The sequence below is a fragment of the Poromitra crassiceps genome (genome assembly GCF_964638095.1).
Source record: "Poromitra crassiceps genome assembly, chromosome: 13".
Lineage (NCBI taxonomy): Eukaryota > Metazoa > Chordata > Actinopteri > Beryciformes > Melamphaidae > Poromitra > Poromitra crassiceps.
The window spans coordinates 37,511,600-37,527,269 of NC_139644.1; the positions used below are offsets into that span (position 1 = coordinate 37,511,600).

The 15,670-nt window shown below is 43.1% G+C and overlaps 1 protein-coding gene across 1 annotated transcript in view; it reads right to left on the reverse strand.

Annotated features, from left to right (window-relative positions):
- Positions 1–15,670, reverse strand: part of myo15aa (myosin XVAa) — a gene marked incomplete at its 3' end in the record, with an annotated part of 119,225 nt that overhangs the window by 73,472 nt on the left and 30,083 nt on the right. The window contains exons 12-21 of the mRNA XM_083649301.1: positions 10,047–10,105; positions 9,737–9,860; positions 9,493–9,588; positions 8,002–8,133; positions 7,420–7,545; positions 7,084–7,161; positions 3,526–3,686; positions 2,037–2,082; positions 1,311–1,435; positions 945–1,062 (exon numbers count right to left, since the gene is read on the reverse strand). Coding sequence (XP_083505427.1) covers positions 945–1,062; positions 1,311–1,435; positions 2,037–2,082; positions 3,526–3,686; positions 7,084–7,161; positions 7,420–7,545; positions 8,002–8,133; positions 9,493–9,588; positions 9,737–9,860; positions 10,047–10,105 — 1,065 coding nt within the window. The remainder of the gene's footprint in view (positions 1–944; positions 1,063–1,310; positions 1,436–2,036; positions 2,083–3,525; positions 3,687–7,083; positions 7,162–7,419; positions 7,546–8,001; positions 8,134–9,492; positions 9,589–9,736; positions 9,861–10,046; positions 10,106–15,670) is intronic.

A 15,670-nucleotide genomic window follows, 5' to 3' on the forward strand; every position in this document is an offset into this window, starting at 1 on the left:
ATGCACATGTCACAACTCCTCGCAGACTTGCCGAAAATGGCACACAAAAATAAAATAAAAATGAAATAAACTTAAATTTGGGAAAATGTTTCAGATTGGTTGACCAACCGCTTGGGGCTGTGTGAAGTGTGTGGTAGGACTTTTATTCTGAAGGGCTGTGTGAAGTGTGTTGAAAGTACATGTTGGACTTTTTATTCTGAAGGGTGGACTTTTATTCTGAAGGGCTTATGGATTCACTGATGATGTCACAATGTCTATGACGTCATCAGTGTCTGTGACACCATCGGTGATGTCATAAATCATCCCAAATGCAGGAAAACTGGCTTTTGTCACTTCCTGTCTATTCCAATGCCCAATGCCCCTGTGCAGTTTCAGATTGATCCGTTGCAGAGATAAATGAATATGCACAGAAAGGATGGAGTTTCTTTCATTCTACAGTACTGAAGATAGCAGGATGTGTGAACTGTCACAGTGTGTGTCCATTTAGTAAACAAAGTACAGCCTGTCAAGTGTGGTAGAGTGAATTGTGACATCACGCACTCTAGGCTGGCTCCATATAGGATCCCATTATAAAGGTTGAAAAAAGTATCAATCTTAACCCATTGATACCTGATGCAGCATTTGTGTGCGTATCCCTTTAAGCCCGCGAACCGCGTTAACGCGGTTTGCGGCCTTAAAGGGATACACACACAAATGAGGGATATACATGCAAATGCTGCATCAGGTATCAATGGGTTAAACCTGACACAACAAAAAGGTCACGTGACAGAAACCCATGAATATGATATAAACGGTACACAGAGCATGAAGTAATCAAATAGCAGCACTTGAAAACTGGACACGCAGCCGAACTAACCAACAACTGACTTAACAGCACAACGACAACACCACTATTGACTTGCTTTATTGCTTGTTGAGCGTGATGAAAGTGCGATGAAACTCACCTTGGTGACTCCAACAGCAAAGGCTCCTGGTCTGAGTGGAGCCAGTTTGCTCAACAACATCACGCAGTTCTCTCCATCTGCTGTGGGAAGCTCCTGTAACCCCACCAGGGACTTATACCTGGGAGTAACGCACACGCACACGCACACGCGCACGCGCACGCGCACACACACACACACACACACGCACACACACACACACAGCATTCACAGTCCTTTGTATTTACGTGAGCGCACAAAATGCTGGCGAACGGAGGAGGGTTCACGGTTCGAGCCAGGCCAAAGGTAAGCACCGGACACGAAGTGAAGCGAAGCCTGCCAATGGTGGCTGATTACACATGCATGTGTGTTACCTGAACAGGAAGTTACCTGAACAGGAAGACGTCGAATGGCAGCCGGACAGGATATCCCTCTCTGCGGATCCTAATGGTCTCCAAGACACCAGAATGTCGTAGTTGGCCGGCGACCAGTTCACTCTCAAACACACCTGGTTCCTACACACACACACACACACACACACACACACACACACACACACACACACACACACACACACACACACACACACACACACACACACACACACACACACATACAAACACGCACAGATTTTAGTGTCTTCATTTGGACTTTCGATTAATGACATCTAATCACATCAAAATCCAAATGAATTTCAGAGTCACCACACACACACACACACACACACACACACACACACACACACACACACACACACACACACCATAGGGGTAGAAGGGGCTACAGGGGGTACTTGAGAGAAAGGGGAAACATTTAAAAATACAAGAATAAATCATGAAACTAAATGAAACGTTAAAATAAATCTGCTCAGGAGGCACTAATTGCAACTCTTTCACTCCATTTCTTATTTTTTAATGTTATATTCTTCAAAAGCTGGGTTATCATTCATTCATTGCATCATAGCTGTAGTTTTCTCTTGCAGTTTTCTAAGCAAAATGCTGTAGTGGGATAAACCATCATAAAGGGGGTACTTGAATTCAGTGGAAAGGGGGTACTGAAGCCCAAACAGTTTGAGAACCACTGATTTAGAGAAGAATAGGTCATGTGACCACCTACCTTGTTGTTGTTTGGCTTAATACAGCGAACAAAAAACGGGTTACACCTGAAAGGGAAGTAGAAAAATGAATGTGATTTGAGTGATGATGTCACTTCCTTTTATGTTTGTCTTTCTTTCTTCCGTATATGATCTCATAAAGGGATCCCTCTCACACTTGTAACTGAAGTATTTATTTTCAATACACTAAACAGCCATCTTGGGGGGGGGATCCACATTCATAATGCTTATCATTATCTATTGTTTTTAATGAGTCATGCTCTGACACTGTTCGCCAAATATTTTTTGACAAATACTATAACTTAATTTTGTGCTCAAGTTAAAAAAGTTCACTTAGTTAATAGTTGCTCAAATGGAACGATGACGCATGACTCAATGGAACACTATAGTGATACGTAATGACAATTTGACGCTGACTGAGGCCGAGCTAGTGTAACCGAATGGCTGTGAGTCCTGGTGAGTCCTGAGTGGTAGCGAGTAGGTTGGTTAAACGCACCCTCCAGTATAAAAGCCCTTTAACCAGCTCCGCCAAGGGAGCTTAGCTCTCCTGGCATAATGGTTAGCACGTGCGCTTTGGAAACGGGAGGTCAGTAGATCGAATCCCGCTCCACCCCTGGGCAAGCCCTTAACATGAGTTGCTGCCAGTACACTGTGAACACAACGTAGGATAGACTGGCATGTTAACTAGCTACCTAGCTGTTAGCTAAACCCGCTGTCTGCTGGCACCATGTTCGCTCAAAACGCCACTGAGTGACCGAAACATTAGTTGTTAAACATTTTGAGTCACGCTCTTTCCAACAGGGGCAATAGCTTTGAAATACATTAGCTGGTTGTTTGAGATCTCAGCAATAATGCGGATTGCAGCTAAGCTAATGTTACGGACGAATACTGTTTCCGGCGTAACATGCTCTGTTTTTCTGGGCGTATCTCCTTGGTGAATCACAGAATCAGATGACATGTGACGCAACCGGAACTGGGGGCAGACAGCAAGTCGAAACAATGAGCGCGGACGTGGATTCTGTGAACAAACAAGTATAGCCTATCAATGACACGGACGTGGTCTGAGTTGCAGTTTTTAATCAGAATATTACAAAAGACTCCAATGATTCAAAAGAGGTTTAAAGTCATGTTATAGCGGTCTGGCGCACTTAGTGACAAGCAAGACAACAGTAAACGGACAGGGGACAGATAGGGGAGCGACGCAAGCGTGGGGCTCGTTGCTAAGCAACACCCGGGAAGTTGTCCGCAAGAATACAGCAGGCGCTCGTAGAACGCTCAGAACATTTGAAACAGAACCAACCAACCGTTAAACAGATAGAAACACTGGAGCCGGGCTTTAAGTTACATACTCTAGACTATTAGCACCAACATTTTTGTATTTTTCAAAAAGGTGGAAATCCCAATATAGCACACAATTATTTCTATTGGTCCTATTTTGTTCTCATCTCTCTCTCTCTCTCTCTCTCTCTCTCTCTCTCTCTCTCTCCTCACCTCTCCATCTTCTCCACCAGCTCCAGTAGGGACTGCTGGAATTTGGTGCTGACGGTGTTAGCTTGGTATTTTCTGCTGGTGACGGTGCTGCTCTTTCCCACGTGACCCCCCCTCTGCTGACCCATGGCCTCTGCGTGGACCAGGAAGAGGTTTGACACCATCTGGACACACACACACACACACACACACACACACACACACACACACACACACACACACACACACGCACGTACAGACAAATGTATAGGTGATAGGATGCACAACATTAAAGATGTGGTGACGTTATATAACACAGTGGCAGCCATCTTGACTTGGTGCTCCCAGTCGAAGGCCTTTCACTGCCAGACCAAAGAACTGAACTTTGCTACAAGATTCAAGATTCAAGATTCAAGATTCAAGTTTATTATTTGTCCCAGAAGGGCAATTTGTGTGCAAGCAGATATAAAAAGCATAGCGAATACATGAAAAAACAAAACATGAACAAATTAAAACAAACATGGAGCATGGCAGCAGTTTTCCAGCAGAAAATGGATCAAGTAAACACAGGATAAAAGTAAAATAAAAACACACCTCAAGGGATCTGTACAATGTACTTAAAAGTAGTAAAGACACGTACAATGTACTTAAAAGTAGTAAAAGACACGTACATGAACTTAAAAGTAATAAGAGTCCAGGACTATTTGAGCTCACATAAATAGGTAGGTAAAAAATAAATAAAGATATATCTCGAATATAAAATATATAAAGAATATTTGTAGCAGCAATACCTACCTAAGAAGAGAGACAGAGAGAGAGAGTGCATCATCTCCTCCGCCCAGCAGCGTTTAAGCTGCACGAGAGACAGAGAAAAGAGAGCGAGACAGAGAGAGAGAGAGAGAGAGAGAGTACACTATCTCCTCCTCTCAGCAGCATTTAAAGCTGTGATGGAAACAGGAACGAAAGACAATTTATATCTGTTTTTCGTAGCCCTCGGAACCTTTAGCCGAAGGCCCGAAGGGAGCAGCACATACTCTGGGCAGAGAGGATGAGTATCGTCCATGCGAATGGACATGGCCTTTTTAAGCACCTGTTTGTTAAAAATGTGGTCCAGGCTACTAAAATTTACTCCGGCTATTTTAGATGCCGCTCTCACAATCCTCCCGAGAGAGTTCCTCCCTTGAATACCAAGGTTTCCATACCAACAGATAATAGAGAATGAGATTACAGACTCGATATAGGCACAATAAAACAGTTTCATCAGAGTCCTGTCAACCTGGAATCTAGCAAGCTTCCTTAGGCAAAAGAGACGTTGTTGACCTTTTTTGCACAGCATTTCACAGTTTAGATCGAACTTCAACTTGCTGTCAAAAATAGTGCCAAGATATTTATAATTGGTCACCAAGTCTACTGGTTGCCCATGGACAACACTGTTCTGGGGAACTGGGGAGGATCGTCTAAAATCAACACAGATCTCTTTAGTCTTTGAGACGTTAAGTTGGAGGAAGGCTTCTTCACACCAGGACAGAAAATCATTTAGAACCTGGCCATGGCCGACCTCATCCCCATCAAGCAAGCTGACAATAATGGAATCATCAGCGTACTTGATGAATCTGTCGGCATGACGGCTAAAACAGTCATTTGTATACAGAATATACAAGAAGGCAGACAAAACACACCCCTGTGGTGAGCCGGTCGAGGATGTTAAGAAGCTGGACAGAGTTCCGTTTACTCTTACTTGTTGTGATCTATTTGTAAGGAAGTCCAAGATCCATCCAACAAGACCTGCGTCTAAGCAAAAAAGGCGTACAAGTTTCTCAACCAAAATGTGAGGCTGGATCGTGTTGAACGCTGAAGAAAAATCTACAAAGAGCAGCCTGGCGTGGTTCCCACTGCCTTCTAAGTGCTTACAGACAAGGTTGAGTAGGGTAGCTGTGGCGTCTTGTACACCTCTCTGTGCTCTATACGCAAACTGAAAGGGGTCGAGCAGGTGCTCAGTTTTTGCTAGGAGCTCTGCTTTAACTAGCTTTTCAAATTGCTTCATAACCAGAGAGGTTAAAGCAACAGGCCGGAAGTCGTTCAAGCTTTTGGGACTGTTTATTTTAGCAACGGGCACCACTATGGATTGTTTCCATAGGGATGGCACCTTCTGCTGAGAGAGAGACAAATTAAAAATGAAACTAAAGATAGGACCAAGCTGGTCAGCACATGTTTTTAGTAGGCGACCGCTAAGTCCATCGGGGCCAGGACTTTTCCTGGGCTTGCACTTTTTAAAGCCACAGATTACATCGTGTTCATCAAAAAAAGGATTCAACGGTGGAGCCAGCTGGAGATTGTTTCTGATCTCGGAGTGCTTGTTGTTAAAATCATGAACATCAAATCGAACATAAAAATCATTAAGGCATTGAGCCAGCTCGGCGTCTGAATTGTATTCCTTGAGCTGAACTTTTTTTCTACCAGATTCTTTGGTCCCCGTGATCGTTTTCAAGCTGTCCCAGGCAGAGCCTAGACAGCTTGATACAGCTAGACAGCTAGATACACCAGAAGAGACATGGCTTTAGAGAAACTAATGATATCTAGACTGTTTATTAAGAGGCTGACTTGGTTCAAGTTCTGTTATGCTAAGTTAAGTTAAGTTTCAGTTTTCTTTCAGTTTCTTTGTTGAATCTGCCAGAGATCTTGGCTGGCAGTTGAATGGCCCAAAGCCAATTGGAGATTGCTGTGTGATCTGATTATCTTTAACTCATTCCCCACCAGAGTTTCAAAGGAAAGTCGCCAGCCACCGCCAGTGTTTCTGAGCATTTTCACTCATTTTCCACGACCCACAGAATATTTTCTTCTATGACTATGTAAACACTGAATATTCCAAAAGACAGAACAAAGCCTCTAGTTTCATGGGAATTTTTGTTTCATTTCTGCCGTCTTCCATTCTTTAGTTATCGACACTTGAATGTAGGTCGTTTTCACGGAAAAAGCGCGTCTCTGACCAGAAAGGCGAGATACGTGCCTTTTTGTACACCGAAGCGAGTGAATAATTCACCCCCGCATGCAGAGCGCACCGGGAGTGGGTCGTCACACTCTCACCTCCGTGAGGCTGGTGCTTCATGGTACTCGATGTGTGGAGGAGGTCTGGGAGCATATTTGACAGCTGAAATTTGCACTATGTGAGAGGGTTCACAAAGCGGATGACTGATCTAACTGACAGGAGCAGTGATTGGTGCATTTACCAGTTTATTGTGAAATAAATCCTTCCGCGTTGAGTTACTGTCAGGAGCCCGTGTGACAATGCGTGCAGCCCGGGGGAAACAACTCTGTGTACCGCTTTGAGGCTCCAGGCTCAGCCTGGCAGGCTGGATGTGTTTTGAGCTTCCTCCATGAAGGGAGATCGATGCTGAGAACGCTGGCTCGTTTTGTGGCGGGGAAAACTTTGGCTTGCAGAGGACTCCACGATCGGTAAGCACTTCATAAGGTGGCCAAGAGCACTATCTATGGTATGGCAGTGAAAAGATGGATTGACGCAACGTTGCGTCAATGGCGGAGAATGAGTTAAGGGTTTGTCTGCAGATGCTGCTCTCCTCTTACCTTGTTCTTGCTCTGAATGAACAGGTCCAGAACATCCTGTCGGACCTGGTCATAGTTCTTATCCAGGAACTTGTAGACCTGGGGATTTCAAAGCAGCATCAACATCACAAATAAATTGAAATATTCCCATGCAATCGGTAGGCCGGTTTGATAGTGGCTTTTTTTTTATGTGAGCAAAACTTTTTTGCCCAATCAAGAGCTTTTTTTAAAGTGTACATTTAGCATAATTAGCTCTGATTAGCTCTTTTTTTTACTGCATGGTATACATGTGGTGCAAATCCAAGCAATGGCATTATAATGAGACGTTCTGAGAGGAGCCATTGAAGAGCTGCATACCTGGTAGGTGACCCGGCCTGCAAAGTGCTTGATGGTGAACTCTGGGAGGGGCATCTTTGGCTTCTCATAAAGTGGATCGCTGCCATGGTGATAGTGACACTTTTGGAGGAAAGTGTGGTCTGTTGCCTGGCAACAAAGCGACAACCTATCAACAATGGCCAAACTCCATTCAGGGACTACGCAGAGTCGAAATTACAATTGAAAGGAACAGTTCACCCAAAAATGAAAATTCGGCCATCTGCTCACCATCATGCCAGTTGAAACATAGGTTTGTCCGTCCATAGAACACACAGTTCAGTGCCGTACAGGCAATGCTGACTGGTTTTCTCTCCAGTTGTGTTGGCAGCCTCCCTGTGTGTTATATGGACAAACTTCACCTGTGTTCAACTGGCATGAGGGGGAGGAGATAATGACATAATTTTCGGGTGAACTGTTCCTTTAATCTATGTGTATAAAGCGTGTGTGTGTGTGTGTGTGTGTGTGTGTGTGTGTGTGTGTGTGTGTGTGTGTGTGTGCGTGTGTGTGCGTGTGCGCGTGTGCGTGCGTGCGTGCGTGTGTGCGTCTCCCCTCTCCCTTCCCCACCTGAGGGAAACAGCTCTGGTCATCCAGGATCCTCATTATCCCATGAGGCTTAGCAGCGATGAGGTCGATGCAGGGCTGGTTGTCGCTGAACAGGATTTCCTGCCAGGGGATCTGTTCCCTGCTGTACTCCTCCTGTGTGAGATTAAAGTCAGATACAATGTACAGTAATGTAACAGTGAACTGTGTGTGTGTGTGTGTGTGTGTGTGTGTGTGTGTGTGTGTGTGTGTGTGTGTGTGTGTGTGTGTGTGCGTGTGCGTGTGTGTGTACTCGATACCTTTAAGCGATCAACCTAAATAACAGAGTACCAAGTAGTATTGAAACTTCTCCAATCAAACCAGACCTGCCTTCCATCCTTTTTGTACAAAGATCTAGAAAGTAAAGTCATATTTGTATGGTTTTGCTCACAGCCAAGTGTTCTTTATTAATGCAAGGTGTGATTGGCCCACTACTGCAGCAGCTACAACCCATACAGTCTATGCCAGGGGTGTCAGACTCATATTAGGTAGAGGGCCAGATTTGTTCAACTGAGACCTCATGGGGGCCGGATTTTTTTTTTAACTAAAATCAATTCGACTCATTTACCCATATACTTCACAAAAGAAATACTGCTCTTTCCATTTCTCTTGAAACTGCCTGCATTCTGTGTCAACCTTTCTCTTTTTCCACAGCATCTTGTTGATTCCTTTGTTTTTTGGTAGGTAGCCGAATGCGCGATTCAATTCCAGCGTGGCATCATGGCGGCTTTGTTTACACCTGATGACCTACTGACATACTTCCTTGTAGTGCAGGTTAATTAACTTATTAATGAACTCTTAGCTTGCTTATTAGCCACACGTAGTTCATGATAATGGGGTGCGAATTTAATAATAATAATAATAATAATAATAATAATAAAAAAAATATATATATATATATATATATATATATATATATTCCAAAACATCTCGCGGGCCGGATGAAACCGGCCCGCGGGCCGTATCTTTGACATCCCTGGTCTATGCAGTATGTGATGGAGGTGGCCGCTCAGTGTGCCGAGATGCCTCCAAAACATTCAAAAGGATGGCTAAAAAAGGGGATATCCAATTAAATACTTTATCGGTATCGGTATCACTTCATAAGGGTACTGGTAGAGGTACTGGTTACGTAATTTTTTAAACGATACCCAGCCCTACTCTGTAGGTACAGTATGGTGTCCCAACCCGATCTCCCAAAAAATTGTACAATAGCAACGTTTGTGGACAAACGTTGCTATTTTACAATTTCGGCTAAGAAATTGTAAAATGGTAACGTATGTGTCTACAGCGGTGGGCGTGGTTTGGGCGTGGTTTACGGAGATTTTCTGCTTCTAACCCCTCCTCCTACTCTAATCCTAACCCTAAAATCTCAGAACGTTACTATTTCACAATTTTCGAGCCGAAATTGTAAAATAGCAACGTTGGTCCAAAACGTTGGTATTATACAATTTTCTGTGAGACTGTGTGTCCACTCACCTGTTCTTCCCTGAACACGATTCTGTTGAAGAAGAACTGCAAGTACTCGTTTGCATAATTGATGCAAAGCTGCTCAAAGCTGTTGAAGGTCAGATCCTGTTGTTCCCACACACACACACACACACACACACACACACAGCCGGTGATTCTTCATGTCTCAGCTTCATCAGTGAAGAGTGATTCTTCTGGAGTCTCGCTCAGTGAGACGGCACACAGCAGATACAGGTGGGCTGTGGCTCTTTACCTCGAATCCGTAAATGTCCAGTATGGAGATGGAGAGGGTGTGTTGGCTGGGGTAAACCTGGGCGTTGATCCTCTCCGTTAACCAATGGAAGAGCAGCGAGTACAGGATCTTGGCAACAGCATCTCTGGATGGTTGTTTTATGTGTTTTAGGGGAGTGAAAGTCAAAGACAGCCAATAAAATACCCAGATGTTCCATTTCTATCTATGAGAAACTGGCAAATGTGGATGTACACAAAAAAAGTAATAGGACTGACATATGAAAACAACAAAAAACTTGCAGTGCATGTTGGGTATTGTAGTTGTCTCTCACCTGGCATCAACAGCACTTTCCACAGTCAGCGGGGTGTAGATCTTCTCTCTCATCGTCTCCTGTGGAGAGCAGAGCATGTTCAACAACACCAGCACCATGTGCATTGTGCCTGTTTTTGTGTGTGTGTGTACCGTATATGTCTCTGGACTGTTTTTCTCAGTGCGACAGCGTCAAAACCGTGCAAGATGTAATCAGGAAACTTAACAGGTGTGTAGTAGACATAAAAAAATGTCGAGTTTGAAAATGGCTGTGATTTGAATGACCCCCCTCCCCATTGCTGTTTGCCTGTTTATGCTATTTCTGCTTTTGGCATCTGTTGTAGTGATTCTGTAGAGATACTGTATACTGTACATGTACGGTAGACCGTTTCAACTCGACAAGATAATCATTCTAAATTGACCTTAGCTTACTTGTTGCAGTGTTTGCTAATACAAACCTGACCGGAAATAAACTATAGTCCAAACTGTTACTATTCCTATTCTTATCATTATTATTACCAAACTACTTCCTTGTCAGCCCCGACATGGTGAGGCTCACTCTTCCACCTGGTTTGAAATGAACATGATGTCGTAATCTTATTTTGTAGGAACCCACCTGAAAGAGTTCATGAACTTGTTGGTGACAGACAAAGTGTGTCTCTATCCTGAGATCAGTTATAAAACTGTGCAGTCCTGAGAAAATGTGACGTTTTCACTTCATCCTTGCCAGCTAACAATCCAGCTCAGGTACAGTGTGTGTTTTAATTGCATACGTACAAGCTCATTACCCTATTCTGTTACAGTGTAACACAGTGTTACACTGTAACACAGTGTAAACAGTGTTACACTGTAACACAGCCCAATTAACCCTTTAGGAATTAAAGCGATCCTGTGTCTTCAATGGGAAGGGCATGGCACCAACACTGCCAAGGTTAGGTCAAACTGGGAAATACACTTACGGTATTGAAAGGTGGCTTTCAATAAAAGTGTCAAATTGTAGATGACAAACCTAAGAATAAGAATAATGCTGTTCTTTTGTCTTCACTCACTTCTTTTCATTTATTAATTCCTCCCTCTCTCTCTTGCCTCCTCCTTTCCTTCTCTCCTGCCTTCCTAACCTCTTCCCCTTCCCTTTCTTCGTCTACTCTTGTATTCATTGACCCAAGTGCCTGGGTCTTGGGGTCCGATCAGATAAAGAAAGCTTTGAGACCTGAGACCTGCTCTTTACCAAATGCACTAGATTATCATCACACACACAGACACACACACACACACACACACACACACACACACACACACACACACACACACACACACACACACACACACACACACACCTTCTTCCAATAAGAGGAAATGACTGGGCACTACTTCTCCTGTTACATTGGAACCATAGGAGCCAGCGCTCTACTTAGAAATTCAATTACAGAAGAGGGCCTTACTTAGTGTATATGTACGACATGAGGCATGCCATGATTAGATGTACTTTCAATGTATTCCTCCCTTCTCTCTCCTTTCCTCTCTCTCTCTCTCTCTCTCTCTCATACTCTCTCTTTCTCCTCTCTCTCTCTCTGTCACTCTCTTCTCTGTCATCACCTTCACTCCTTGACAGAAGCTGTCACAACACTGTCAGGACAACTGGATTCTACTTCTACTCTTCTAAAGGGGGACGTAACACTGGATACAACACAATCAGAATGGATTCGACTTCTTCTACTGTTCTAAAGCAGGTCGTAACACTGGATATAACACAATCAGAATGGATTTGACTTCTTCTACTGTTCTAAAGAAGGTCGTAACACTGGATACAACACAGTCAGAATGGATTTGACTTCTTCTACTCTTCTAAAGCAGGTCGTAACACTGGATACAACACAATCAGAATGGATTTGACTTCTTCTACTGTTCTAAAGAAGGTCGTAACACTGGATACAACACAGTCAGAATGGATTTGACTTCTTCTACTGTTCTAAAGCGGGTCGTAACACTGGATACAACACAATCAGAATGGATTATACTTCTTCTACTCTTCTAAAGCAGGTTGTAACACTGGATACAACACAATCAGAATGGATTCGACTTCTTCTCTTCTAAAGCGGGTCGTAACACTGGATACAACACAATCAGAATGGATTCGACTTCTTCTCTTCTAAAGCGGGTCGTAACACTGGATACAACACAATCAGAATGGATTATACTTCTTCTACTCTTCTAAAGCGGGTCGTAACACTGGATACAACACAATCAGAATGGATTATACTTCTTCTACTCTTCTAAAGCAGGATGTAACACTATATAACACACTCAGAATGGATTATACTTCTTCTACTCTTCTAAAGCAGGATGTAACACTATATAACACACTCAGAATGGATTATACTTCTTCTACTCTTCTAAAGCAGGATGTAACACTAGATATAACACACTTAGAATGGATTATACTTCTTCTCTTCTAAAGCAGGTTCTAACACTGGATACAACATAATCAGAATGGATTATACTTCTTCTTCTCTTCTAAAGCAGGTCGTAACACTGGATACAACACAATCAGAATGGATTCGACTTCTTCTACTCTTCTAAAGCAGGATGTAACACTAGATATAACACACTTAGAATGGATTATACTTCTTCTACTCTTCTAAAGCAGGATGTAACACTGGATACAACACAATCATAATGGAATTCATAAAAGAATGTGGATGTAAAAGAAATGCAACCGGAGCAACTGCAAAAAGGTTTTCTGTTGCATTTGTCTTTTTGCTGCTGTGTAGTAGATGGAGCAATAAAACAGATGAGAAGGATGACAAACTACAATGGTCTTGAGTTGGATTAAAACCTGCAACATTGTGAATACGTCCCACACATCTCGATATACCTCTGAAGACAATGACAAAGTGCAAGAAGCGATTTTGGCGAAATATAAAATAATAACTGATACTTAGGTTCTGGTCCCAGAAAACTGATCATGGAGAGACTCCAACAAGAGTTATCAACAGTCAAATGCATCTCAGAAACATTGATTGGAGAACAACTTTTTGAGGCTGGTGCATCCAGACCTGTAGGTTTGGATCCGTGAACATGATCCCAAGACGGCAGAAGAAGCGGCACTCCTGGCAGGGGTTTTTCCATCAGCCAGGATGGGAAGCAGAAACACCACCTTTGGGCAGGAGAACCACCATGTCCAGACAAGTAAGTCCACTGGGAGGTGGGGGGGAGTTTAAGTTTTTGCCCATTAAATCCTCAAAGTAAGAGGTTAGGTCATGTAATGGGTTAGACCTACGGGTGTCACGATACACTAATTTCACAATACGATACGATACACGATATTGGGTTCACGATAACGATACGATACAATATTCTTTTTAACAAAAGTAAATAATTTTTATGTATTTATTTATCATTTATTTAACCATGTGAGTCCCGTTGAAATCGAAACCTCTTTTCAAGGGAGCCCTGGGAAAATACTGGAAAAATAGTCTTTCATTTGAAATACACAAAATACAAAACAAATGCTGTTTTTGGAAATTGTTATTATAATAACTATAAAACAACATGGAAGATAATGCTTCTCTTGCAATAGAATGTGTCACACTGTCACAAACTAAATGTTTGTTGCATGGTGAAAGAAAAATAAAGTATACAATCTATTTCTTAAATAACTCATGCTCAATGGTCCCTAAACTTATGTAATCTTATGTACCCCTTGAGCTGTTTTGCCATGCCAGTAGTAGTCTACCCCCTCACTCATGCGTGTTGATTCTGCTAAATTTGTTCTATTATTATTCAGGAGCATTTTTTTTTTTTTTTTTTTTACGATATAATTTTTTTCTGATGATACGTATATCGTGACGTTTCGATATCGCGATATATCGTGCGACGAAATATCGTGACACCCCTAGTTAGACCACACAGTATTTCTGCCCATCAAACAATCAGAGCAAGCCATTCCTTTTGTGTTCAGTCCCCAGGCCAACCAGGTGATGCACACTGCAGGAGAAAGGCCGGACGCTACCTGTTTTGGTTCATGGTCAGCAGGAGGAAGATCTACTTAACAGAGGAAGCTTTCAGTCACTGGATCTGTCCCGTCTGTCACTGAGCCAGCAGGAGAATATCAAGCCCCTCCTGGACTCAGAGCTGTTCCACCAGACACCACATTTCTCCTTTGTTGTCCAACACAAGATGTGTCTAAAGAAGGAAGCTCCAGGCCAGCAGAGGAGTTACACGATTCCTGAGCGGTTGGCGCTAGCACTGAAAAAGGAAATCAAGTTGATGTGGGAGTTGGGGATAATTGAGCTCTCCAGCAGTGAGTGGTGCAGTCCCATTGTGCTTCTCAACCTCCTGCTCATATCCGCCTTTTATCCGTACCTGATGCTCTGAATGGATGACATGGTGGAGAGGGAGGGCAGAGTGAGGTACACACAACATCTGATGCTCTGAATGGATGACATGGTGGAGAGGGAGGGCAGAGCGAGGTACACCCACATCACAACATTGGACCTGAGCAAAGGCTACTGGCAGCTGGCCTTGGCACCAGAGACTACGGAGCTGACGGCCAAGACACCATTTGGTTGCCAGTTCACCACGGGGCACCTGCCACATTCCAGAGACTGATGGACCATGTGTTGAGGGATGTGTCTGAGTTCTTTGCAGCATACCTGATGATACCTGACCAGAATGGAATTTAACAGCCAAAAAGAATACTGAGCCATCTTGAGAAAACCACTCGAGATCAATTTTCTCCGTCAATACCTGGACGATGTGGTGATCTTCAGCCGGTCTTGGGAAGAGCACATGCCCCATCTGGTGCAAGTCCTGCAATGCATCTGTGTGGCTGGGCTAAACCCCAACCTTCAGAATTGTGCTGTTAGTTAGAGAATTTTAGCAAAATGCTTGGACCATCTGTGAAAAAATTTACTACCAATAGCTTTCTTCACCAATGTGTTCTTATAGGTGTCTAGAATCACCTCTCAATTAGTGCAAACCCAAATCCTCGTGGAAAATCCTGGTTGATTATACACTGTGCTTTACATAACAATAACCAATATACCAATATCATATGGTCAGGGAGACATTTTTACTCAAAAATAATGTTTGGAATGGATTCAGCACCCCTGAAAACCCCTAGTTAGACACCCCACAAGTTCATTTTAGACTTTTAATTTTTATCATATTTTTCACCCAAGCCCTCGGGGCACCTTAACTTTGATTGGCTCTCCAGGATTTTCCACGAGGATTTGGGTTTGCACTAATTGAGAGGTGATTCTAGACACCTATAAGAACACATTGGTGAAGAAAGCTATTGGTAGTAAATTCTTTCACAGATGGTCCAAGCATTTTGCTAAAATTCTCTAACTATGTTGCCCAGAGAGAAGTTCAGTACTTGGATTTTGTGATTGGTTTTGGTAAGATCAAGAGACAACTAGGGAAAGTTCCTTTCCTGTTCCAAACACCAAGAAGAAGGTGAAAGGCTTTGTGGGCCTGGTGGGCTGCTACAGGAGGTCCATTCCTCATTTTGCAGAAAAGTCAGCAAGCAATCGGCACCCATCCGGTTCTCTTGTTTGGACTCATATATTGTTTATATGTTGCAATATGTATTTATTGTTTGAGAGCAACATCTGGTCAACTGTACAGTATCTATCTATATGA